Below are 25,980 nucleotides of genomic sequence, written 5' to 3'. Positions count from 1 at the left end.
CAATCCAAGAGTATCACTGCTTCCACGGCCCCTTCTGAGAGAACTTGCTACAAAGACCATCACCTATCAAAAACGTCAGGCCACACGATGGCAGAGGGTTGGGTCACAGCCCCTTAGGGACACTCAGGCATAAGTAGTCTAGGAAGTCAACACGGCTTAACTTTGTCTACTAGGTTTCCCCGCTTTCCAGTTTGGAAGCTAATGACTGACTAAAACATATACGGCGGGGCGGTATAGAGCGCAAAAGGCAGGATGACCGCAGAGCTACCCATAATTTTCTCCGCTGGAATGTAGCGGGGCTTAGAAACAAGTCTTCTGATGAGAGATGGATACAATTTGTGTCCCAACATGACATTATTGCACTCCAGGAGACATGGGACACAGGGGACAATATTAGTCTGGACGGGTATAGCAGCCATTCGGTGAAGGCGGTCCCAGGGCTACATGGAAGACCGAAAGGAGGGCTGTATATGTTCATATCACTTAAACTGACTGGTTCCTTTAGAAAGTTAGACACAGTTTCAGTTAATCTACTGTGTATAGAATGGGTCAGTCCCAATTATTTAACTATTTTATTGGTAAATGTTTATAATGCTCCTGAGAAGAACATGGGGAATTCCCACCTATGGTCTTTGGCAGGCTTTTTAGAGGATTACAAGTCAACACATAGTGCCTTATTCGAAGTTATTATAATGGGCGATTTCAATATACACCCATGTGATTGGAATTGCCTGGCATACACCTCAAGGAGAAATGCTCGAGGATTTGCTTGCTATTATGAATTTGTTTGAGGTAGATGGGGCAAGGGGAGAGGATAGGGCCCCGACATTTATAGGCAGAGACGCTGATACAGTGATCGATTTTATTTTTGTCGGCGCTGGTATAATTTATGTGACCGCTTCCCATGAAGTTTTAGTTTCAGTCTTCAGTGACCACAATCCCATGGCACTGAGGCTGACCCTTGGGGACTCTAAGGATAGTCTAGTAGATCAAATGGCCGGTTGCACCAATAATCTAACTCCCATAGATCAGGGTAGGAGATTAAACTGGGCGAAGGTGGTCCCTGATACCTTCGTCCAGGATCTCGCAACCAAGGTACATGCGGACATGGAAGTATGCTTAGATGACACGGCAGCTGATAAAGACATCATTGGCTCCTTTGTTGCCATCTGTACCCAAATTAGTCAGGATCTGAAGTGTAACAAGAAGCCGGTAGCTTCAAACTAACCAAGGTGGTTTGATGCAAACTGCTCGAAAGCCCACAAAGAATTAATGCAAGCACTAAAACAAACACCTAGAAATAATGCGCTTGTTGCTGGGCGCAGAAAGAATTACAAATTAGCTATGGCCAATCGTAGAAAGGCCATTAAAAAGGAGGCCTGGGATAATCTCATGCCAACTGACGTCCTCAAAGACAGTAGTAAATTTTGGGCAACAATTAATCATTCTTACTTCTCTGGATTGGACAATTCAGTTATGGATTGTGTGATCCCTGATGAGGATTGGGTTGCCCATTTTAGTAAGATCTATGATAGTAAGGAGGGCAATACGGCTGAGATGGGTTTCACATACACGGATCCAGCCCCTCCTATATGCTTCAATGAGGTAGAGGTTCAAAGGGCCATAGAGGAGATGACTAAAAACAAGGCTCCTGGCCCAGATGGGGTGCCCGCAGATATATATAGGACCCCGTTAAAGTTCTGGGTAAAGACATTAACAAATGTCTTTAATTCCACAACTACTTCAGGATTCCCTCTGTCGTGGGCTACCTCCACCATAATACCCATATTTAAAAAAGGCTTGAGAAGTGATCCGGCCTGTTACAGGCCGATTTCACTGATTGACTCTGCCGTCAAGATCCTGGGCAGAGTCATTCTTCACAGACTGGGAGATTGCCTGAAGGAGAGGGGGACCCTCTCTGAACTACAATATGGGTTCAGGGCCAAAAGAGGCACCCTCGATCAATGCCTAAATCTCCATATGTTAATCTGCAAATACACCCAGGCAAAGGTGGGCCTGTTATATATGGCCTTTATGGACCTGACATCGGCCTTCGACCTGGTCAATCGAGCTAAGCTGTGGTCCATCCTGCTCAATTTGGGGATAGACCCGCCATTGGTAAATTTTCTAGCTGCTCTTCACCACGGACTAGTAGCATCCATTAGAGTTAACAAGGAGGGGAGATGCACCAGGTTTTTTAGCTCAAAACGAGGAGTCAGACAGGGCTGCATCCTGGCACCTCTCCTTTTTACTTTATATATAAACTCACTGGAAAAATCTTTGGAGGGGGCCACAGTGGACATACCGCGTGCAGGAGACTTTGCAGTCCCAGCACTGCTTTACGCGGATGACGCGGTGCTACTTGCCCGCACGGGGCTGGGGCTGCAGAGACTCCTGGATGCTTTTGGGGAATTTATGCAATCCTTAGACCTCCAGGTAAACAATAAAAAATCGCACGTAATGGTTGCAGGCAAACGACCAAAGGCTCTCAAATTAAAACGATTTGCCTGCAATGGCGAAGAGGTATCCAGAGTCCCGGTATTTACTTATCTGGGCGACATTTTTGACGAAAAGGGCTCATGGGTCCCCCAAATAAATGCGAAAGGCATAGCTGTTACCAGATCTACCTCGGCCTTACTTGACTTTGCAAAACGCTTAGGCTCACGCCCGACCGAGGCTCTGCTAGCAGTATACAAGTCTAAATGCCTCTCAATAGCAATGTATGGCGCATCATTATGGGGTCTTTTACCTCAAGGTAAATTGCAGATCATAGAGAACAAATTCCTCAGATCCTTATTAGAGGTCCTCCAATCCACCCCAGTACTCTCGGTCCACGCTGAGTTAGGCCTTGGCTATATTTCTGACCAGTTACACATGGCCCCATTAATCTGTTGGGCCAAAACCTGGCTTAACACCGAAATCACACTGAATCACACCATTCTCAAAGACTGTATGGCACTAGAAAGAGCAAACAAAATCCCATGGCTAGCATACATAAAAAAAACTTTTTGTAAATTGGGTGGGCCTGACCTATATGCATTCCCACATTTGCTCCAGAAGGGAGATGTGAACTGGATCAAGGCTAACTTTTTGGGATTAGCTGAGCAAGAACGGGAGGCAGTAGAGGTGGCAAAACCTGGTGTACGAGCAAACTATATGTTCTTGACCACCCCATTAATTGAACACTACCTAAAGATCGTTACCATCCCGTTCCACCAACACCTTCTCGTCAGATTCAGATTTAATATTATTCAGTTCTCCCTGGGTGACTACCCAATATGGGGTAAATCAGATCAGTCTATCCCTTGCAGTTGTGATAATTTTTCTGATCAGTCCTTAAAGCATTTTATTATGTTTTGTGACCACTTTATTGATATCAGAAAACAGTTTCTGGCTCCATTATTGAGAGAAGCGGGATTTACACAAGTGCGACCCGCACTCTTGTATTTACAACTGCTGGGCAGCACAAGGGTAATTTTTGGGGTTGCAAATTTTCTGGTTGCTGGTATGCGTATCAAGGCCAAAAGACAGTTGATGAATGTTTTAGAGATGTGATTTCATTTTAATCAGTTTTTACCTTCTGCATGGGGTGTTATTTACCCATTTTATGAACTTTTATGATGTATTGGTTCTTACTGATTTCTCAACATATGAATTGTTTTTAAATTTACTAATATTGTTATGTAACTGCTTTTATGATTTTAATTAATCGAATAAAGCTTGGTTTGACTTGAGTTAGAATTATCAAGCCTTGTAAGGGTTAAATGACATTTTGTTTTCGCAGTGTTTAACTCCAAACCCTATTCTATGCAGAATATTAAAAAACGATCAATAAAGCCTGCAGCCCCATGGGTGTTTTAGAAATTAGGAGTGAGTCGTCTGGAAACAGCAGCGCTGGAGCTTTATGAGCTCCTGTTTTCGGGGCATCATTATCTGGGAAATCTAAACATTTAATTACATCATTCATGTATAAGGAGAAAAGCATCGGAACCAAAACGCAGCTATGGCGAACTCTCTTGTCTACTCCAATGGGGTCGGTAAGCTCCTCCTTACAACCCCATCTCACTCGGGTATAGTTTCTCTCATTTAGCCTTATTAAGATCGATAAGATATTATCAAAGACACCAATCGTGCTTAGTACTCCCCATAATTTGTTGCTCTAGATAAAATCAAAAGTTGATCCAAGATCAACAAAAGACACATACAAGTGGCCCTTCCCCAAGGTGACAGTTTTCCAATATATTGTATATAATCTGAATAATCTGATCAATACTGCTAATGTTCGATCAAAACCCTGCCTGGAAATCAGAGAGAATCTATTATCATTGGATCATTCAAGGAGTTTCCCCAATATTTGCCGGTACCCTTTTTGTCAACGGGAAAAATTACGGCTTCTTGCCATGATTTAGGAAGCACACCACCCTCCAGGATAGAGTTGTTCAAATATGAGCCCCAAACTTGAGGCTCTGAGATGAACAAGTCTCCAGGAATGTAATCAGGGCCTGGAGTTTTACCAGGGAATTATAGGATTATAGGATTCGGTTAACGTAATCACTAGTGGGGTTGCATTTGACATTTAAAGAGCGTAAGTCAATACCTACTGTCTCTCTGGGTGCCTTATCAACTCCTGTATACAATTCCTCAAAATGTATTACCCAGAGCTCGGGCTGAAGATGAAAGTCAACTTTAGAGGTGGAATATCGGCTCCCAATAGCTATTATATTCCAGAATAATTTGTTATCCCCGGCTCCGACTGCTACCACTAGGTCATGAGATAGCCCAGTCTTCCAATTAGACCTTGCTGCAATTAGAGTGTTTTTTATAATTTCACCTGGCAAATTTTATTTGCTCTTAATAGAAAATATTACAGTTGCTCTGGCTGCTCTAAACTGTTTATTGTACCGTGGGTGGGATGGGACCTTCTCAGTTTCAGATTCCCTCTCGCTAGAAAGAGTTTCTTTTAGATATTCAATACGGCTTCATGTGCTTTTATTATATTGATAACAGATTCTACTGTGACCCCTCCAGTAACTATTTGCTCAAGTGTGTCTGTGATTTCATTACATATTTTGGACATTATGGGGTCCATTAGGATGACGGGCGGACTTTGTCCGGCCCGCCATCCTGTCGTAGTAGGGGACCGCCCGCCCTAAGGGCAGGGGTCCCGTGTGCAGCATTAGGATGCGCCCGCCACAGTGGCGGGCGCATCCTGCATTCATTCCATTGTGGCGGGCGGTGCATTCAGCACCGCCCGCCACAATGCCAGGAAGGCATGTCGTGCACTTCCATGCACAGCATGGCAGGCACCGCGCGGTGCCTGCCATGCTGTGCATGGAACTGCTGGGGGGTACCATAGGTACCCCCCATGTGCACCCCCCACCACCCCCGAGTCCTTGGGGGCCCGTAACGGGCCCACACAAGCAATCACCGCATGCCTTTCCGTGGCGGCATTGCCGCCACGGAAAAGCAGCTGCAGACAGGCATCCTAATATGGATGGCGGTGTCTGATAGACACCGCCACCATATGGTCCCATTACCGCCCCGGCCGCGAGGCGACCGGGGCGGAAAAGCGGCGGACGGTCTTACCGTCCGCCGCGGCCAACCATGCCATGATAATATGGCGGGGGTGTTTTTAATCAGGATGGCGGGCGGATTGCCCCCGCCAGGCCGGCGGTGGCTACCGCCTGCCTGGCGGGGGCAATCCGCCCGCCATCCTAATGGACCCCTATGTGTGGCTGACCTTTCATATAATTCCATGTCAATGCCCTCTTATTGTTTGTTAAACTTAACTCGCAAGCATATATAGGTCTGTGAGCAGCTGCATTAAAATCGTAGGGACATTTAATATTTAAATGAAGGGCATTATTGTCACTGTCATTCCTCCCAATAACCATCATATCTACCATATAAGACCATTAACGTAAGTCTAGCATGATATAATCAATCTTGCTAGACTGACTTAACCTCTTAAAAGTATGAGCATCTTTTTTAATCTGATGAGGAAGGACCATTGTGTGTCCTAAGACCTAAGTTTATTGTCAGTGCCAATAGTTGGAATGAAAGAGCTGACCGTCTGCGCACTTGATTGAGGTCAATTTGCGGTGTTCCCCAATTTGCATCTTCTTCCTCTGTAATGGCCAAATCTGAATTGTGAAGATGCTCAAAGGTAGCATTAAAGTCACCAGGCACAATTAGACTCCAGATTCCTCCCATCACTCCGAACATAAACATTAAAAATAGCAATACAGAGATCTTTGCCTGAACTACTCAGCAACCCAAGAATATCAGGTCAATTAATTGCTAATCTTTTAATACTACAATCTAGGCACACTTCCACCCAAATTGTTATGCCACCAGCAGCTCTCCCTTCACCTTGAGAGACAGCCTCCATAGAAAAATTAGAAAAGATTGTTCTAGGAGCAGCATCTGTGCACCAAGTCTCTTGAAACAAACAGATGCCAAACGAGTCTATAAAATTACCCCAATTGGGATCCAGCAACTTTGATTTGAGGCCTGCCATGTTCCAAGATAATAAATTCCAGCTTTTATTCGATTTTGCTAGTTGCGGAGGGGAAGGGTCCAGACTTTCCTGCATGCTGAGTCGATCCACTCTCTCCATTACTTGGCTTGTGTCCACTAAGATCTCTTGAAAGTTGGTATTGACAATTATTTGGCTCACTTCCCTTGAACAAGGTGGTTTATATTTCAACATGATATCCAACGGTGAAGGGGTTGTGGACCGAATCACCAATGCGATCAGCTCATTAGCCAAGACTTGTGATAGTAATAAAATTTTAACACAGTCAAACTTATCTCCTGGTGCTGAGTGGCGGGTGGTGCTCAAAATATCCAAAAGAATCACTTATGCGCCTTTACGTAGGACCTAATCCTATGGATTACCTTATTTATAATGTGATTTGTTATCTTCTCTTGTACCACTGGGGAGTTTCACCATTTTAGGCACATATATAATTCCTGCAGGACTGTTATTTCGCCCCCTGTGGCTTGCGTGTAGACCCTTGTCGCCAGAGTTTGAGAAGGTACCACGTGGCCCAATATTGCTTCCTTGAAAATGCAACCCAGTAGCCAATACTGGGGGTCATGCATATGAATATCGATTATCCCTCTCAGTTTGGGAAGAACTGTTGCATATTTTCGTAAATCGTTTTTTTTGTGTGTGGAGCCCTCGTAATTCTGTTGCCAGGATTTTCCTTCCAGTGAATCGAGATTTCATGACATACATTAATTCCCTCTCTTGTCTGGTGATTGCCACCTCTTTTCTATGAAGTCTCCTCCCGTAGGACTTCTATTTACCGGACCCTCTTGTTGGTGGAGGAGTTGGAATTTGTATATTTTGAGAGGGCTGCAGAATCGAGGTAAGGTATGACGTTAATGACCCAAATAGAATTTTGAGATAAATGACTTCTTTCTTAAGGTCTTTGAAAGTCTGAAAAGACATCAAGATTGGATGGAGTCAAACAAGAACTTCCTATTGGAGAGAGACAGACATCTGTTGAGTTCGTCTTAGACTGGACCTCTGCTTCCATCACTTCAAACCGGTTTTTGCAAACTACTGTAAGCTGGAGGGGGTGCCTAGTCACATTTCAATTCCACAAAAAGGTTCTGTATGATTCACTACAGATGTCAGAGTGCTTTTTTGTGCCAATACTCTTGCTTGACTTCTTAGAGAATATTCTGGGTATGGGTCTGTTGTTAGTAGAGGGACTCAAGTTGGCAGAAGAGTTTAAAATAGTCTCAACCACTCCAATTAACTCACGTGCATTTTCGGGCTGCAATTTTGCTGACTTTTTAAGCATAATTGACCCTGGTAGCCGTCAGACGCTTTTCTCATCCCCATATTTGAGCAGAGAGCTCTACACGAGCGCTCTGTGATTTTCTGTCTTTATAAACCAGACCATAGTAAAGGAGTAAAAAAAGGCACATAAGCTAGTAAAAAAGAATTTCAATCAACTGACATCCCTTGTTGTCACCTGGAGCCAAAAGAAATTGTGCGGCCTCTTCCGGTTGATGACGGGCGAAGATGGGCCATGGTCTTAGCCTTGGCATGTGCGTAGGCACGTCCTACGCCACGGTCAGGATGGAGCGTTTAAATAGCTACTGGCCCCTCCTCCCGGGAAGCACTGAAGTGTAGGCGACGTAGTCCAGCTGCAGCCCCAGTGTTCACAGATGGCGCATCTCAGGCACCGCCGGCAGTCTCTTTGTGCAGGCCCCTCAACCGTGAGGGTCTCTTGCAGCACAGACCGACTCCTCAAGCCATCACTGCACCCAAGCCCACAGCCTGAGGAGAAGAGGACCAATGGTGTCCATACATGCCCAAGCATCTCAAGGACTGAACCCCCATGGATTCACCCAGACTGGCCATCCAGTACGAGCTTGCAGTCTCTTCTCGACCTGACCATTTCACCATTGAACTGAACAGGGCACCCGACTCTGAAATACACCTCTGCACCCGCCCGCCACAGTGCCGCCCGAGGTGACCTGTTGGTGTTGCCTTGGGCTTGCCCCATACTCATCCTAAGTCCAGGAGACGTGTCCTGTAAGTCACTTATTGTGTCCGAATGCAGGATATGTTTTCCCCCCATACGATAACATTACCGCTCCAGAGAAGGCATTATGTGAACTTTTGATACCGCAAAAATTTACATCTCAAAAAGTACTCATTCGATTACTATGATTTTGACATCTAAATTCATATAAAAATCTGTGTTATTTTTATAAATTGGTGTTGGATTTCTTTATTGAGTGTGTACCTCACTTACTACCTTTATGTGTTCAATAAATGCTTAGCACTACCCTCTGATAACCCTAACTGCTTGCCCACACTACCACCAAAGAGAGCATTTGGGACAACATTTGTACCTCTGTAAACCAACTGGCACTTGCCTGGACTCCTTCCACAGTGTAAAACTATATAAAGAGTTTTATACTATATAAAAGCCAGCTTCCTACAAAGCCTTTTCAGGCTTTGCTCAAAAACGGGAAATACTGGCAGCCCTCAACATTTTTTAACAAATGCAGCACCAAGGCTGGGATTGCAAAACACCACTGCCTCCTTTTCCTGGGTGATCACATTTCAGAGCTCCTTGAAATAATTCAGTTCAGGATAACAATCTCTCTTGTGTTTCGAATTATAGATCATAATATTGTTCCATCTATAAAATGAAGGTATATATATGAGAAACGATACTAATGACTTGGCTCGGGGACCATTAATAACTTTTGCCACAGCAGAATGGGTGTGGTTTACTAATTCTAATAAAGGCCATTCAGAGCAGTGATATAAAGTACTATGATAAGGTGAAACAATCCTAAATTGGTGTCTATGTTGTACCTGTATTGTGCTGTTAAGTTCGTAGTAAAACTATCCACTATACAAGAAAAAAAAATACACATTTCCAATGCGTGTTTTCATGCATGATAAGAGTGCACCCTAAAAAAAAATATGAAAAAAGCAGTTTTTGAAATGGAGGAGGCTACTTTATAAATTCTTAAAACAGAGGTTTGATCCAATTAAGGTATCTTGGGGAGACATCAATATAAATACTTTTCAGAAAAATAATCCATCACTGAAGTACATAAAGCATTCAATCAGATTGTGCAATTGCTTTATATTATTAGGAAAATACTTAACGCAGATCAAGCTGGAGATTAGTGTTATACATCCAGCACATTAAACAAACATTTTTCATAACTTAAAGTTGCACAATAAGGCACTAATACATTTTGGTGCAACAAAAATATACATAAATATGCATGCTAATTTTATAGTACCGTCAAAGACAAAAAACAAAGTAACAAAAAAAAACCTCACAATAGACATTCAAAAGTGTCCAACACATAAAATGAATATCCATTAGCACGGTATGCAGACCCAGAATGGAATGGTGTTTATAGAGTTAAAGGAGTGCCTCATGGTGGTTTTATATTGTTCTAAAGTGTGTGTAGATTGTCCCATAAATGATCAATTACACTACTCAACCTTGTTTTTGAGCTGAGGTGTTTCAATCTGCAACAGCGTGGGAACAATAGTCTTATAGGAACAACTTCATTCAGGGTAAGTCCTTTTATATTCTCGGTGGGGACACTAAACATAAACATTATTAAAAATCAACTAACTGTTTTACTTATCAATTCTTTTAGTAGTGCCTGCAAGGTTTTCACTTTCAATACATACCCTATTTTCCTGGGTTCTGGAAAACTCTGTTCCAGGGATACTCCAGTACGGACCGGGGGCCGCATACGGCCCTCCTGACCTTTCCATGCGTCCCCCTGATCAACAGCAGCACTGGCTTGCCGTTCACTCGAATCAGCACTAACATTAAAGCAATATTAAATATACAGGTAAGCCTTTTTTTAAAGGTTAATTGAAGTTAAAGAAAGGAAGTAGCTAGGTTGTCCTGCACCACTTGACTTTAGGAACAACTTTATTTTCAAAACCATCTTGCAGCAAATGTGTAAAAACATGATAAGGTTTCTTCAAAAGTTCAAAAAGTGTTTTTCATAAAATGCAGAATCATTTCTCCTTTGTATATCAGATTATATCAGTGCATTGAGAAGCATTTTCTTTTTTTTTTTTTTTTATTTATTTATTTATTTTATTTTTTTTTTTTAAGAGAGAAGCATTTTCTTAAGTGATAGTTTTCAAATATGAATTTAGAAACATGCATTCTTCCCCCACACTAACAACAATGCCAATAGTGAACTAAGAGGTAAATCAGTTGTTTGTGCACTCTTGGGGTGGCCTCCTATTCTACATGAACAACATTATAGTTTATTAAATCAAACACAGGAGAAGGTTTTGTTCAGCGCACATCCTGAAGTCATGTATGTCGAGGTCCTCTTATATGTGTTAATAAAAGAAAAAGGAGTGAAAGTGAAATGAAACAATTGCCTAGGATCCCAAAATATACGGTTCTCGGTCAGATCACAGACCAAACTTTGCGGCCCTTGGGAACATGTTTGCGAGTACCCATGCAGTATGTTCTCTTAAGTGAAGAGTGTAGCAGAGTTCTAAACAGAGGAATGTCGAATAATGGAAACTCTGTATTGCCACCAGTACAATCAAGGGGATCAGCATTCACTGACTTTGAAGTTTTGTGAGCGTTTTCTGTGTAATGGAAACAAAGGTCCTAATTTGTTGTATGCCTTGCAAGTATCATAGTTTAACAGTTGTCAATATTATTATGGAGTAACACGAATACCTTGTGGGTTGAGGATGTGTTTATTGCCTCGTAGTGTCCGTTTTTTCTGCTGTATGTGGAAGCTTGATCTACAAATAATCCTGCCAGATCGGTAGAGTGATTTCTGCTGCATTAATTAATAGGATACAAGATGCAATTAACTGATTGTGGGTGCACGTAACTTTTCCCCACCGTTTCTTCATTATGCTCCTTTCTTGCACTTAGTTGGGAGGTATGCACATTTTCTATGGTAATTTGGGCATGGCCATATTTAAGGACAAAGGTCAGGGAGATGCCGGCTGGGAAATTTCTCTACCAGAAAGGAGGCTTTGAGATGTACCCTACTGTGACTTCATAACAATTTGTTGCCCACTGGAATAATGCTTGGCCTTTTGTGGTTTGTTATGTCCACGGCAATTACCGGGACACCATTGTTTGGATTCTGAGGATATAAATTGGTAGTGTGCTCTGCAGTTTTTACCTGCTAGTGGCTGAGTTTATGAGAATATATTTCCATTTAAGACATTTCATTCAGGCCATTTTCAGATATAATTAAGTGTAAAATCATCTGGCTTCCAGGCTCAAGAGTATTGCCTCGACATTATTATAGCTCCTGACATGTCTGAGTCCTATCTATTTAAGATTTGAAGCAGTGTGGTTTGTCTCCAGGAAATGTCCTACCAATCCCATCTTCTTTGCATCGCGATGGAGCTCCTGGAGGCTAGGGTCCAACAACATCACGCCCATCGCGACCTGGCTTTCACACCTGTGTCGTGCTGGCATCTATGGATGTCACCTTATACATCAAACACCCCCGCAAAACATCTAGACCCCATAATAAAGGAATTCATTATATTTGGTGGGCTATCTCGAATTAACATCAACTGGACCAATAAAATACCTGGGGGCCTAGCTGAGCCGTAACTCTGATGACCTTTGGAAGTCTAACTCTGGGCACCTGATGGATTGGCTAAAGGGACTGGTGACGACCTTGTCGAGACTTCCGCTCTCCATGGCTGGGAGACTAGCCCTAGCGAAGATGATTGTTTGCCCAAATCCCTATATTTGTTCATTAATCTGCTGCTGGCGCTCCCCCTGTGTGTTGGCGACAACTTAGATCATACATGGTGGCGCTTCTGTGGGCAGGGCGACAACCAAGCATCAACTGGGAAGTACTCACACTCCCATTTGAGAGAATGAAATGTAACCTAAAACCTAAAGGTGGTCTCTTTCAGTCTTTCACTGTAAAGTATTAACCTACTGGAATGTAACCAATTGGACCTAACGTGATTTCAAGTGCACTGTTATGCATAATTTCTTCTGCGGGGCAACTCCTAAACCCGGGTCATATTTATGAGCCACTTGCACCGCCAGAGTGTAATTTTTCTGAAGCACCAGCGGCGCAAATCACAATATCATATATATGAGGCCACGAAAAGCCACTATGGCCAGCTTTGAATGATATCATAGATATTGAGTAAAGCAAGGCAGCGCAAATCACTGCGAGGCCTTACTCTGAGCTCAGAAGGCGTTCCATGGATTTTGACACTTCCCCAGATTTACGAGAGCATGTAAACCTGGGGAAGCACCAAAACCTTACGCCTCTTGAGGTGAGACGTAACAAGGAGAAATAACTTTATTTCTCCTTGATTTTTTTTCTTTGTTTGTGTGCTGCTTTCTGTAGCTCACATACAAAGAGGAAAACACCTCTCAGGGTTGTTTTTGTGCTAGAAGCTTCCCACCCAAAAACAATTCTGCCAACACAGGCGCGCGCTGGGACTAGGCTGCTGAAACAGAGCCAGCGCAGGGGGAAGGACAGGAATGAACCGTATTGCATAAATATGGTGCGTTCCTGCCCTTTCACTTTGGCGTAGGGCAGTGCAGCAAGCTGAGTTGCTGCGCTGCCCTACACAAAGTCGCCGACAATGAGGTCCCTGGTCTTTAAATTCTATCACGTACTAACCAATGCAACTATCCCAGTGTGCTTTAAAAGCCAAGGGTCATAAACCCGCCCTTCCTGTCACCCACCCATTCAAACCCATAGCCAATGCCCGTACTCCCTCTCACAAGCACAACCATAAGTCAAGGAAAATGCTCTTTCAATTCTAAAAAAATCGAGACGCGCTTGTTTTGTCAATGACTTGTTAATATCATTTTTTTCTTACCATAACATCTCCATGGACTTCAAAAAGGGAGTGCAGAGCATACTCCAAATTTGTTCCGCCGCCAGGCAATACACTTGAAGAAGACATGTTCAAGAAATCCTTCACTGTTAGAAATGAAAGTGAAAAACCTGTGAGCACTGTTGTATATCAGCACACAAATAATCCTTTAAATTAACAGTAATGTCTTTAGATGTTATATTTTGGATATGTTTTATGTATGTATTCATATTTCCATGCTAAAAGATTATAAATTATTCTACTTAACTACCTATAAATGATTCTACTTATCTTATTTAATATACCATTAATATACACATTCATACAGTCCCACCTGACATCCATTATTATCTACCCACGTTTCTCAGTCCTCTGATTTTGGCCAGCGAATAAAACGCACTATAACTTTATGATAGCCAGAACATGTTCTTCTATTCAACCTCAAAATAATGCAGGACACACAGGACACACACCTCGCTGTAGACACGCTTTGCTTTCCAGGGCTGTCAATGGTTTCCAAACAAGGGTCGCCTTGTGCTCTTCCATCTCCAAGAAGGAAAGGCTCTGAAGCTCAGGGATTTTAGCCTGGAACCTTGGTCCAATATTGATGCGCCTGACAAGATGAAATTGTGATAGAATTACTGTTTACTGGCTGCCCAAAAAAATGGAAATATTTTTATAATACACTGGAGCTTGAATAAATGTTGCTTTATGATTTCCTTATTACATTTGTGTTGTGACGTCTCCAGTTACCTGTAATAGGAAAATGATGTAGGTGCTCAACTATAGTAAGTTATTACAGTGAAGCAGATGCCCCACCCCTTCCGCAGAAGCGGGCGCCATGACCCCCTACGACAGAATTAGAGAATCACATTTCCACGAGACAGTAGTTTGAAAATTATGGGTTTGGTTAGTTTTTATCACATGGCATATCTAGTATACCCCGACTAGCACGCAGTCATAGAGAGGTGGTGCAAATTACCCCGTGGACTCCAGAGCTTTTGATAGTAACTAAGCCCGATATCTGGTGGGAAGGCTCAAGGGTCACCCTTGACAGATCGATCTCACACTCAATTCATACAGTAGATGGTAAGACCTGGGGCACACCCGCAAGATCAGGGACAGGATGTGGTCTCACGGCTAGAGCTGCCGACTTTGGAGCTGGGAAACCAAGGTTCGAGTCTCGGGGTTGACTCCACATCCTGTGATTCTGAGCAAATCACTTAATCTCCCCGTGCCTACCCAAAAAAATAATGAATGTGTCCTTGTGTAATGTAACTGGTGCTCATGAAAGATAAAAAAAAGCTACTAATGAGCTTCCAAATGTGTATGGTCTATGCATTTAGGGTTAATAATTTTGAATAGTAATCAGTACTGGCATTGTTTCTTGTTGTATCATGTAAAGCGCTCCAACACCTTCGAGTCGAGTTCGCTCTATATAAATCTGCAAAAAAACGAAAAAGAAAAGATCTGCAGACATTAAACTGGGGACCGGGATGCAGGAGAAAAGTCATTGTATTAAATTTGGGATGTGTTCAGAAAATAACTTAATGTCCCATTCTGAAATGATTGATGCATGTATTTGATAAATGCCAATACAAATTACATGTTTAAAAAGGTATCGCAGTTGAGTAGTTACTTCCTAATGCCTGGCGCAAGAACCAGCAGTTATGGTGAAAGGCAGGGAACAGAGTATGATTACAGCTGTTATATAAACATATTTCATTCTTATGTTCTGTTTTTCTAAAATGAAGCAACATTTTGTTTTCACCAATAGGTCATTTCAAGGAAGAAAGACTCTTTCTGTTTCTACACATTCTGATCTAATGCATTTTTAAATCTGATTTACATTAAACTGATTATAATATATTTTTTGCAACAAACTACTAAACTCTTTTTGGTGTGTTTAATTTCACACTACAGATTCTGCTTTTATTCTACATGCCTGCTACCATACCATGTCCTTCATATGAAAAAGTAAGGCATTAATGATTTAAGCAGTTTGTGAAGGTTAATAGTGTGATCATTTAGTAAATCAATAAAATACTATCTGCCAAAGGGTCTAAAATCTGATGACTACACAGCAGACTAGGCACTAAATAAAGGGAAGAGAATGCTAATGTAATTCCTTACATTTGGACCATAGCACTACAAGTGCTAAATCTGAGTTACCAATTAAGGTAGTAGATTAAAAAAGGGAAGTGTTATCTTTGGAACTGAGTCTAACAGTTGTCCTTCATTGGATGACTGACTGTCCGCAGCATTGTGCAGCATAATTCTATAGTAATATCTTCAAGTATTCCATGGGAATTTATTTGAGCTCCCTGCAAGTATATTCAACGAGTGGATTCAGCTTGTGTCCGTAATCTGGGCAGACAGGAAATTAAGGGCTAGTTTTGAGGTAAATAAATCATCATGTGAGAGCTGTGGAATGAATCTCCAGACCTAGAATGTTATTATATGGCTGCTCAGATGCTACACTTGGTACATTGGCTCGACGAACCTTCCCCCAATCAGGAGTTTAGACTGCTCTCAAGAATGTCATGGAGATGTGAAGCTTTGGTATATACTCGTGTCATGATATGGTGAGATCCAAGAGGGTAAAACTTAATTGCACTTTTATCTGGGATGAGGCTGTAAGCCACAAGCAATATCACAGATTGTTGTACGAGTTACTTGCCTTCGGTAACTATGTATCTGGTAGAGACGATTCTAGCCGCAGATTCCTTCACGTAGAATTATCCCCAGGCGTGAGACTGGATCCAGAAACCTTTTGCCACAGCATCCCTGCGTGCCTAAGGCGGGGCGGCATCACGCAACTCCGCCCAGGCGTCGTCGTCGTACGTAACGTCAGCGAGGTCACATAAGCCCCACCCCGGCGGGCGCCTACGTCAGTTTTCTTCAAAGAACTTTTTCGCACCACTGGCAAAAGTGAATAGGAAGGTTTGGCATAGTTTGACCTGCATCCTGACTCTACGGTCAGAACTGATCCAATTCCAGTGGGGTGGGTCCTATATCTCTTTGCGCTACTAAGCTCTAAAAGGTGAACATTAGCTAAGACCTCTGCATGCAAGAGTTTGATAGGGCAAACACTTGGGGTACTCCTTAACTGATGCAGAGTGGGATAGAGTGTTTGTATACACTATGTAATGCACAATTAATGCTGGATTCAAACGTATGCAATGGCAGGTTTTGTACATTATACACCAGTTATCATGTACATGACCTACCCACATAGACCAGAGGTTTGTCTCAGATGTGATAATACGAAGGCCAGTTTAAGCATATGATATGGTCTTGCTGCTGGTTATGGGAAGCAATAGTGGAAAAGACCACAAAAAACTGCACAAAGTGTGACACAATATTCAGTCAGGTACTGCATTATAGGGCTAGACTAAAGACCTTAGAAGAACAACTGTAATATAGATTAGTAGCCTAGTACATTCTTCTGGCCAGAAAGCATATTACTATATATGTGTACCTCCCCGCAGACCATGATTAAGATAAATGTCAGGAAGTGAGGGGAGTTGCCGAAGGAGCAGAGAATGGTCGCAGTATGCACTCATGCTAAATTGATAGGAGATCTTAATGGTTGGGCCCAGATCTAGCAGGAGTTTGAGGAGAGTGGCAAAGCACTAGACCAGTCCAGTAACATTGTGGAAACCTGAACCGCTGAACAATTGTTTTGTATGAGTCTGCACTAAGGTGCTATGTTAATTTGCTAACTTGCTGTAGATCATCAGTTGATTTTCACACCACCGGGTGGTAACTCAAGATCCAAAACCTCTGCCACTCGTCTATTGACCATGGTGAACAAAGGCTATTTTTCCCTGAAAGGGCAAAGAGGTGAGTCTAACTCCATGTCAGAGAAGCTGTTCAACCCACTGACCTCTTGTAGGTCCATATAAAAATTGTCATCATCATGCTGAGGGACAAACTCATCCTCATCATCGTCACCATCATTGTCAAAAGGTGGTGGGTTTGGCCAGAGTCTGATCTGAAACAATGGCGGAGTACTAGAGGGCAGCTCTTTGGCAAGGGTTGTTTTGTCAGTCAAACTGTATTGGGGCTAGGTCTGTTGAAACTGTGCTGGAACATGGCTTCCCTGAAGGTTGTGATGGATTGGATTTGGTGTTAGACAGGACAATAGGATCGACATCTTCCTCCATTGTCAGTGGCATCAGTGCCAGCATCAACGCGGTATGAACTGTCATGGATCGTTGTGCCAGGTGTGGAGTCGGCTCCGAAGCCTGCGCTAAATCTGTGGATGAACCTACAAACCTACAAGTAGTAACACGACCATAGGCTTCCTCTGATTTGCGGGCCGAAGGCACGCCATTGGGGAGCCAAAGAACCAGAGCATGGTCTCCTTGAATGCCTCAATCTGTTGTGGCGTCGCTCATGAAGACCTGTAGTAGATATTTTTTGCGACAGTCCTTACAAGGCTGAAATCCTGTCGTTTTATGAGGGACACGCCCACGCGCACTTGAAAAATGTTTGACAAAAAGGCTCGTCAACTGACAAGAAAAGATTTGGAGCTAAGTACAGATTCATGTACGAAGGTGCAGAGTGAAAGGATCTAATGTCATTCTGCTTGTGTGTGGTACAGCCGTCTCTTCCGGGGCGGAGCAGAGTCGTCCTTGAGTCACACAACGCCACCTGCTGACGTGCAGAGGTTATGCTGAAAGGTCTTCCAGATCCAGTCCGCCACTGGGGACATTCTACAAGGGAGGAATCTATGGTCAGAAGTATCCATCAGAAACCACTGCAAAGACAATAAATACCAAAGGCGTGCCCTATTGACTTTGCCAAAGCTTGTTTTTTAGAGTCAAGCAAGCGGAAAGACAATAGTGTAATCAATGCATATCTATGTGCAAAATATAAAAGGAAAAAGAGATCCAGCTATAGTGTAGCAAAGTATTCACATTTGGTATCTCGCAACAGTCTCTAAAAGGATTAACCTTAACATTACTTCTTCATTTAAAAAAAACACATCACAGGCTTCCCCCGGATCTCGAATAATTATTTGTCAGAACACACCCAATTTTGTAGAGAAGAGAAGGTATAATGCAAGCTGTGCAAATATTTGTGGGACGTGAAGGAAAATATAAGCACAGATACCACATGGGAGGTTTAACTCCCCCTTCAGCACATTTGATTTCAAAGGAGACACGGCAGGGACTTCTGACACTTGTTTAAATGGTTAGCACTTGTATACATAAAAATGATTTTCCTCCAATAATAAGGATGTCGCTCTTATTTCATGAATGTGCTTGAAGGTCATGATGAGCAGGACGTCTTTTACTTTTAAGATGCCTGCTCTCTTCCAGGAAGGTGAATCTAGAAAGCCATGTGGCTTAGTTCATATTGTTTGTAGCCTTAAAAAAGGCCCTCTCGTAAGGTTCTGCCTGAAACCTCAGCATGCATCAAATTTGCCCAGACCAATACTACTTCATGCATAGCATGGGTTAGACTGTTTCTTACCTCTTCTATTGAGAAGTACAGCAGAGTTTAGCTAAATCTGGAGTAAGAGCTGATTTAAGCCTTGTAACTTTGCCTACAACTGGACTAATGTCATGCACAAGTACTTCCCTGATTCTCACTGTCGGTTCGGAATAACTTATTTCTGACTCATTACTGGGGCGCAGAGGGATGCCTCAGGGTTATCCCCCACCCCCCCCCTTATTATTTGCATTTGATATGGACCATTGGCAGCAGAAATATATCAGATGGTGGAAACTATAGACATTCCCTTGGGTGACACCTGGCACATTATTTCCCTCTACGCTGATGATCTACTTTTTTTATTGAGAGACATCTGTTGCCTGGCTCCTGTATCCTGTGTGATTTTAGAGTAGGCTCCAGGTTGAAGATTCATTGGTCAAAGTCCTGGCGTCTCCCTTGCCTCAGGGTTGTTCAATGGTTCCTGTAGACACTGAAGGCCTGCAAATACATTGAGAGGGTACCCCCTTTTGTTATTGGGGGATAAACGTCTATCTTGTTAATGAGTGATTAGATTGATAGTTACCGATATAAGTTCCAAAGCGGCTTTTTCGGAATTTAATAGTATATCGGTGGATCTCATTTGGAATAGTGCCCGGAGGCTGAGATAACTCAGAAGAGCCAGCGCGGGAAAGCTCTCATACCGGGCCCATTTTTACTGGCATCCACGGCAGACGTTTTTGCCCTCAGGAGCAGGGAACTTTGTTGAACCCATTAAGAGACCGCTAAAGGTGCAGAATACATACAGCTGTGAGGTGTTTTGTCAGACTGTCTTTTTGACCTGAAGAGGCCCACCAAAATTAGTTTGTGGTTTGAAACGTCAAAAGTGGAGTGGGGAATGTCCAATATGGAATAGTTTCTATTCTTGAATAGATATTTACAGTTGGCGGCATACTGAAGTTGTAGATACCCATGCTGTCATATTTTAATGGTTTCACCATTGCATTTATGAGCACGGCGCCGTCTTCACTTTTTTATTCATTTGGCACTTTTTAGATGAATAATAAATTACGAGGAATGTAAATGATCAAGTTTGGCATGTAATTTAACTTCATGAGAAATCATAAATGAGATTTCTGGTAAGGCATTGCAGTGCCACACATAGCAGGCGAGGGTGCCCCAGATGCCTAGAGCCCAGAAGCATCAGCGCGTATATATCTATGTGTTGTAGAGCGTTATCGCAGGTGCCTATTTCTTCTAGTAAGTGGCCTGAGAGCCAGTGAGTTACCGACTGTAATTGCATTGCTAGATAATAATGCTTGACATTAGGGGCTCCTAGGCTGCCTCAATCTACTGGAACCCCATGTCTAGTCTGCACAACTCTGCGACGTGCTGTGTGCCTGTGCCTAATAAGTTCAACTAGGACAGCATCCAATTCTCAAAATAATTTGTGAGGTAGAAACAATGGCATGTTTACTAATGTAAATATAGGAGGTGGGGGAGCATCACCATTTTTGATAACTCTACACACCCTATAACTGATAGTGGCAGTGATCTCCAGAAAGCAACAATTGATCTGTGGGCGCCCACCACCAGGACCAGGTTGCCATTTTGTAGGCATCAGGCCGAATGATAAATTCAGATTCTGAAATAGCGAAATAAGGAACTCTCCTAGCAAATGGGTATCCTACCTAGGATAAACTAAATTTGTGGAATAAACTTGTATTAATTTGAATCTTGAGTTGCCTAAGACTTTATGTGGGTATTCTAGTACTGTGCATCATTCTTTAGAGCGTAGTGCCATTTTATAGTTCCCACGTATCTCGCAGTTTCTGAAGTGAGATTTGGGTACGGTTTTGGATGGCTCTGTATAGCCAGCGCCCAGACCAGGATGCCATCTTGTAAGTCTGAATGACAAACTTGGATTCCTAAATAGCAAAATAAGGTCTCCTAGGAAATGGACTTGGTCTATAAGTCAATTCTCATTGGAGGAATAGTAGGGTTAAACGTGAATAGACAAGATGTCTACCAATTAACAAAGAGATCCAAGGACTTTCTAAATTTTCCATGGAGGCTGCATATGCTGGAATAGCCATCCTTCAGGTCACACAAGTACAAAAGGGCGCCATCTGTGTATAGTGTAATGTCATGGGCCCTATCATGCAATGAGATTCCCTAAGCTTTCCCCCATCGTCCACATCGGCACCGTCAGGGACCCCGTGGTCAACACAAAAAGGAGGTGGGAAAGGAGGCATCCCTGTCAGGTTCCCCTTTTTATTGTCCATGGAGTTGAAATTAGCTTGCCCAGTCAGAATCTGGCTGTCGGGCCGTGTAGACACTTGATACGTATTATAGTACGGGCCGAAGCCCAAAGGCAGCTAGTACCAAAAAAGGTAGCTCCAGCTCAAGGTGTCAAACACCTTTTCTAAATCTAAGACGAGGCAGGCTACTGTAGGCCAATCTGCGGAAGCTGCTTCCATGACCCTATAGGGCTTTCTAATATTCTGGAACATATTACCCTCAGGGATAAACCCATTTTGGTCTAAATGGATCATGTGGGAAAATATTTTTGCAGGTTATCTGCAAGAATCTTACTAAGGAGCTTGTAGTCTGTAGTGAGAATTAGAATTAGTCAGTAGGAAACTGGTTCCGGTGAATCAATATCAGGTTTTAAAACCAGAGATGCCTCACAGAGAATGAGGGGTTGTTTTCCTTCATCTACTGCAGCTGAGCTAATTTGGGGGCTATATCCCTCACGTAAGTTTTTATAAAAATCAGTGCCAGGGATTTTACCATGTTTTAGATCGAAGATGGCCTTCCTTATAGCTTGAATTGTTATGAGGGCATCAATCAAGTCTCGGAAAACTGCAGACGTTTTGGGCAAGGTTAGGCCATCCAAAAGGCTGGGGGCAATTGATCAGTCCTGTAGAGCCCACTAGAGTAAACACAAAAGGAGTGATAAGAAGCCTGCTAAGAGTATATGATGTCCCCTTTTTAGTCCGAAAGCGAGAATAAAGGAGCTGGTCTGTTCTCGTTATTAATAAGCCAGGCCAGCAGTTTTCCAGGTTTACTGCCATCTAAATGGGATCGGGCCATGTAGGTGGTGTAATAAAGACATCGCAATCGCTCTAATAATTCTGCCTCTATCTCACGCAGTCTTCTAAGGGAATTCCACAACCGCGGATCTTCTACTGGGTGTTGTTCAGTCTCGATTCATGCTCCTGGGTCAATGACAGTTCCCTTTCCAACATGCTTCAGCCTCCTACCATGATCTGAATGCAGAGTGACCGAATAGCTACTTTAAGAACTTTCCACTCAATAGCTGGGGAGGATGCAATAGCATCATTAGTGTCAAAGTATTCATGAATATTCTATGCCACAGTGTTTTGAAAAACAGGGTCTTCCAAGGATGTAGGCTGTAGATGGCAACTGGGTATAAATGAAAGAATTTTACCCCACTCCAAGCATACTAGCAGATGGTTATGGTCAGGTAGTTCCCTGCCCAGAGATCATTAATGGATAAAGCGTGTCTGAACATACATTTCTATCCAGATGGATGTACAAGTTATGGACAGCCAAAAAGAACTAATAGAGTTTAGTATGAGGGTTATGATGGTGCCATGCATCTTCTAGCACTGCTTTAGCCAATAGGATAGGTTTTATGTATTTTGGACAGATGGAGCAGAGGGGAGTAGAGGTTGTGATCTATCTAGGTCAGGATTCAAAGCACTGTTAAAAGTTCACCTCCTGCCCTTCCTCCGCAACCACAAGCCTCCTCCCCAGGCAGCCATGGGATATGTGCCTATTTTACCACGTGACCAGAGAGATGACAGTTATGTTAAGTTAACTGGATTTATAAAGCGATTTATTGCCCGGAGGCGTCTAAGCGCTGTACCGTATCGGCTGCGAGTGTCAAGACTAGGACTGTCATAAGAGTTACCAAGACCTGAATAGCCATGTTTTTACAGCCTTCCTAAAAGCAAGGAGACTGGATGCTTTTTTATACTGAGTGGAAGTGTATTCCATACTTTAGACACTTCCAGCACAATGCTTTTTTCGCCCCATCGTACTTGTTTAAATATAGACTGTACCAATAGGTTAGCAGTGGTTGCATGGCACAGAAAGAGAGCAGAAGGAGATCCCCCGGTGTCCTAGGAACTCAACAGTCTGTAGTTATGAGGCAGGAGTGGGAGCCAAGTGCGAGGTTTGAGGAGGAGTACCTCCTCCACCGTATCAGGGCCCAAAAGTAGGTATATTTCAAAGCTGAAGTACTTGAAACTGTTGAGTACCGAGAAGCTCTAGCAATCATATCACCGACAACAGAAGAGCCGGATAGCTGCCATGTGTGGCTGGGTCAATCTCTGTCTGTCACCCAAAAATCCACCTCACACTGCAACTAGAAACAACAACTATATTTAACAATGGTATAAGAACTGTGAAACCATTGTTATATGCATATGAAATGTAATATACAGCTAACTAAATATATAGCCATCCCATTCTGCGTGGTTGACTACTGCTAATAAATGCATACTTTGCAACTAAATATAAACATATGTATCAAGCATGCAGTGACTGAAGACAAGGGATCTTAGAGACAGTGACAGACCAAGTAGATTTCACAATTTGGCCAAACCCAGTTTGATAATGTCTACTTTATCGTAAGGGTCAAGGAGCAAGCCTTTCTTCAAAGTCTGTCTGAGTAATGCCTGTACTCTGTTGTTATTCTGCCTGGTTGTATAGTGTGACCATTCTCTGGTCTAGTTGAAAACCAACTAGAATAGAAGTTAAATTAATATCCTTTAGAATGTATTAAAGACCACTTATATGACTCGAGAAAGTATAGGTTGTATCACCACCGCCAATAGCTATCAGAGTTTTTGGTTCTGTATTCTGTTCTTATTTTTGTGTTATTGTTACACTTGCTTTGTTCCATGGGATTTGTTCAATACATCTGGCACGGAGAAATGTACTTTATGATGTTTACCGCGAACTTACTCCCAGGTTATTTTTGGGAGAGGTGCAGAGACTGGGAGGTCACTCGGCTGTATGTAGACCATTTTTGTGTCAATCTCGCCCAGTGTAAGTAACCACGTGCGCCGGGATGTATACAGATGACTGCACAATTCTTCAATAAAAACAAAGTGAAAAAAAAATGAATATACTTCATAGCACATACCTCTCCTCTGCCTCCTGTCCCACCAACTCAACCCCCCACCCCCTTGTTTGGAAATACTGCCTCCTAAAAGGAGCCTTGAGATGCCTGTATATTTCATACTGTTTTAAGTAAAATGGCGATGACAGAGGAACCATTTCATGCTTAGTTTATATTATTATGCTTCAGATGTGTTTATGTCTAAACCCGAATAGAAGTACTTCAAACAGAATTTAAATTAAAGGAGAACAATTGCCACTGAGTGGAAATAAATACAAAGCAAATGTTGCTAAGAGGTCAAGGCAATGGCTCTCTTCTTCACCCTTTGAATTATACTACTTTCTGCTTCTCCCAAGCCTTCTCAATACAGAGAAGTACAAAGCATTTGAGTTGGTGATATAGAACATAGAAATACATATAACACTGCAAGTTATTTAATAACTGTATTAAAATGAACTTACGGTTCAATATCAAAAGTTTGTTCTCCATGACCCGGGGTTACAGGAATGTTTCCACCATCTAAACTATCTGAAAGAAGAAAACAAAATTCCAAGTACAGAAGTATCAGAATAGAAGAAAATGTGTACACAATTATAAGGAATATAGTCACATGCAGTTTCAAACTATTTTCTAAACAATGTCTCTGCAAATCTCTTGCAACCTCTTGGGGCTACTGTTTAAGATGTCTACTCTATCAACGATGAGTATAGACATTTGTGTTCTTTGATGAGTTGTTCATTTGTTGGAGGAATATGAATGATGTGTTGAACATTACACTTAGGTTTGTAACTTTTCTTACAGATGTAATGCAATTTTTCAGGATTACAGGGTATTGGGTCGGTGTATGCCCCTGCACTGACCTTGACAACTAACAGTACTTCAATCATTAAATACAAACGAAGCACCAGAGAACCACTCCTAGAACTGAGCTAAGCAGATTGTGATTTCTTGATGGTTTTGTGGACCTTTTTGAAGCGGAAGTGGCATCTGGTGTTTTCTGTCTTAAAACAGTGTTATCATGTCACTGTAAGGCCACAGAACACAGCTACTGTAATATCCTCATAACGGGTGAAGTATCTTACCCATTAACAATTGTTTGAAGGTTGTTTTGGTATGATATGTTCCTAACTGTGATCATTTTGTGTCTGCTTGCTTGTTGCAGAATTCTGCCAGCTTTCAAAAGGTGGGCTAAAAGTCCTAATATTTGACTTCTGTTATAACTTCAGAAGAAAAAAAAGTTTCAATTAAATAAAAAAAAAAAGGAGGAGATGCAAGGGCTAAAAAGGATTCGAATCTGTCAAGAGATGTGTAATGAGATGGCTACACTGGAGTTACTATCCCAAAAGCCAGTGCCCGTTCCACTACAGTGAGTGACAATCCTTGAGAAGGCACATTGAAAGATGGAAAGCTACAGCTTTCGGGAGGGGATGGGGGGGATGGGATTTTGTGGAGGGTAACCTAATAGTTCTGTGGTCATTTGCTCTCAGAACTGTGTTGACAAAAGCACACCCATGGTTGGGAACTCATGCAAAGTTTCATCCCTAAAGCAAGAATACATCCTGGCCTCTTGGCAATTGTCAGCACAGTACTCTTGTGCTTACAGTGAACCTTCAACCTAACAAAGGAGGTGACTTCATAAGCACCTGTCATACTACTCATAGGTCTCTCCTCACTTATTGGTCTCACCACACAATTAGGTTGGATCATACCAAGGAGCCTTGCACCTTAGACAGAAGGAGACTTCACTACGGTGGATGGCTTGTTCAAAAAGGCACTATGGTTACTTTTGATATTCTTGAAGATAACTATGACCTCCAGACGAGGCAGTTATTATGTAGAAAAATAGTCAAAGCAGTCATAGGCAATGGCAGATTTGTCAACAGAAGCAACAAACACTTGAACCCTTACAATTCTTCAAACTATGGCCAACACGGGGAAACTAATTAGACAGCTCATGAAATATACAGTGATGCACCCTGGACTTGCTCAGGGAGTCATGGGAAGCAGAGTGTTTTACTGA

General features: G+C 42.5%; 1 protein-coding gene across 2 annotated transcripts in view; it reads right to left on the bottom strand.

Annotated features, from left to right (window-relative positions):
- The window catches only part of TRERF1 (transcriptional regulating factor 1), a 521,224-nt gene that overhangs the window by 124,913 nt on the left and 370,331 nt on the right, over positions 1 to 25,980 (bottom strand). For both annotated transcript variants that reach the window (XM_078649717.1, XM_078649716.1), the window contains exons 9-11: positions 24,422 to 24,488; positions 13,837 to 13,976; positions 13,367 to 13,470 (exon numbers count right to left, since the gene is read on the bottom strand). In XM_078649717.1, the coding sequence (XP_078505843.1) occupies positions 13,367 to 13,470; positions 13,837 to 13,976; positions 24,422 to 24,488 (311 nt within the window). The remainder of the gene's footprint in view (positions 1 to 13,366; positions 13,471 to 13,836; positions 13,977 to 24,421; positions 24,489 to 25,980) is intronic.

This window comes from Lissotriton helveticus, chromosome 6 (genome assembly GCF_964261635.1).
Source record: "Lissotriton helveticus chromosome 6, aLisHel1.1, whole genome shotgun sequence".
NCBI lineage: Eukaryota > Metazoa > Chordata > Amphibia > Caudata > Salamandridae > Lissotriton > Lissotriton helveticus.
This window is presented reverse-complemented; position numbering and strand designations above follow the sequence as displayed.